The sequence below is a fragment of the Condylura cristata genome, unplaced genomic scaffold, assembly GCF_000260355.1.
Source record: "Condylura cristata isolate star-nosed mole 26May11 unplaced genomic scaffold, ConCri1.0 scaffold00009, whole genome shotgun sequence".
Classification (NCBI taxonomy): Eukaryota; Metazoa; Chordata; class Mammalia; order Eulipotyphla; family Talpidae; genus Condylura; species Condylura cristata.
In genome coordinates this window covers 1858682-1859610 of record NW_004567110.1, presented here as the reverse complement: position 1 = coordinate 1859610, position 929 = coordinate 1858682, and the positions used below count along the sequence as shown (strand labels likewise).

General features: G+C 69.2%; 1 protein-coding gene across 1 annotated transcript in view; it reads right to left on the bottom strand.

Annotated features, from left to right (window-relative positions):
* MROH5 (maestro heat-like repeat family member 5) overlaps positions 1 to 929 on the bottom strand; it is a 46311-nt gene that overhangs the window by 40769 nt on the left and 4613 nt on the right. Inside the window, exon 3 of the mRNA XM_012722884.1 lies at positions 799 to 919. Coding sequence (XP_012578338.1) covers positions 799 to 919 — 121 coding nt within the window. The remainder of the gene's footprint in view (positions 1 to 798; positions 920 to 929) is intronic.

Sequence of the window (929 nt, the reverse complement as noted above, 5' to 3'; positions counted from 1 at the left end):
GGCCACGGCCTCCTGGGGTGCAGGCGTTCCTCGTGGGGGCCCCCCGAGCGGCAGAGGGGAGCCTGTGGGCCCGTGTCGCTGGGTGCCAGCACGCGCAGGCTGGAGCGCAGCAGTAAGAATTGGGGCCTATATTTAGTATGTTTTTTAAAGTAGAAACTTTTCTAGAAAAGTATTTTGGATGTAAGTATCGCTCCGACAGACTGGACCACTAGTTCCAGAAATGCTGGCTGATGGCACAAAAACTGGACTGAATAGCCAGGGGAGACGCGTGAGGGAGGCGGCGGCCCGCAGCGGCGGGGGCGGGTGCCAGGGCCGGCTCGGCGCCGCAGGCGGGCGGGGGGCTTCTCGGAGGAGGAGGCCTTTCAACCCCGGCGGGGAGAGCGAGGCACAGGGGCCCGGAGAAGGTGCAGGCGGCCCAGACGGGACAGCTGGGCAGGGGCCGGGCGGAGCGGGGGCCCCGAGGGGCGGGCTGGCGGCAGGGCTGCGGGGCCGTCCACAGCCACCTCCTGCTCGGCGAGGGGCCAGTGGACAGATGGGAGCCCCGGGATGTGGGAGAGGAATGGCCTGGCCAGGGGTGTTCCACGCGCGCAGGGAGCCCAGCCCCAGGGGCTGGGGCCACACAAGGCCCAACGGCTCCTGGGCTTGGAAGCTTCAGGAATAAAGGGCCTCAGGTAAGGCTTGATCCAGGGGACCCGGCTGTCGGCGCGGCCAGCCCCAGCGCGGGCAGGCGCCAGGCTGGGTGTGGGCGTCTGCCCCAGGGCTCACCTTTCCTGTGAGGTCACCCATCTTCTCCGTCACCTAGCTGCCCGCCCCCCGATGGCTGCTCGGGCCTGTTTGCTGAGTGGACATCCGAGCTGGGGTAGTGGGCGGCCGCCGGCTTCCGGGAGCTCGGGACCTGGGGCTGGGCGTCGCGGCGCTCCTGCGGGCAC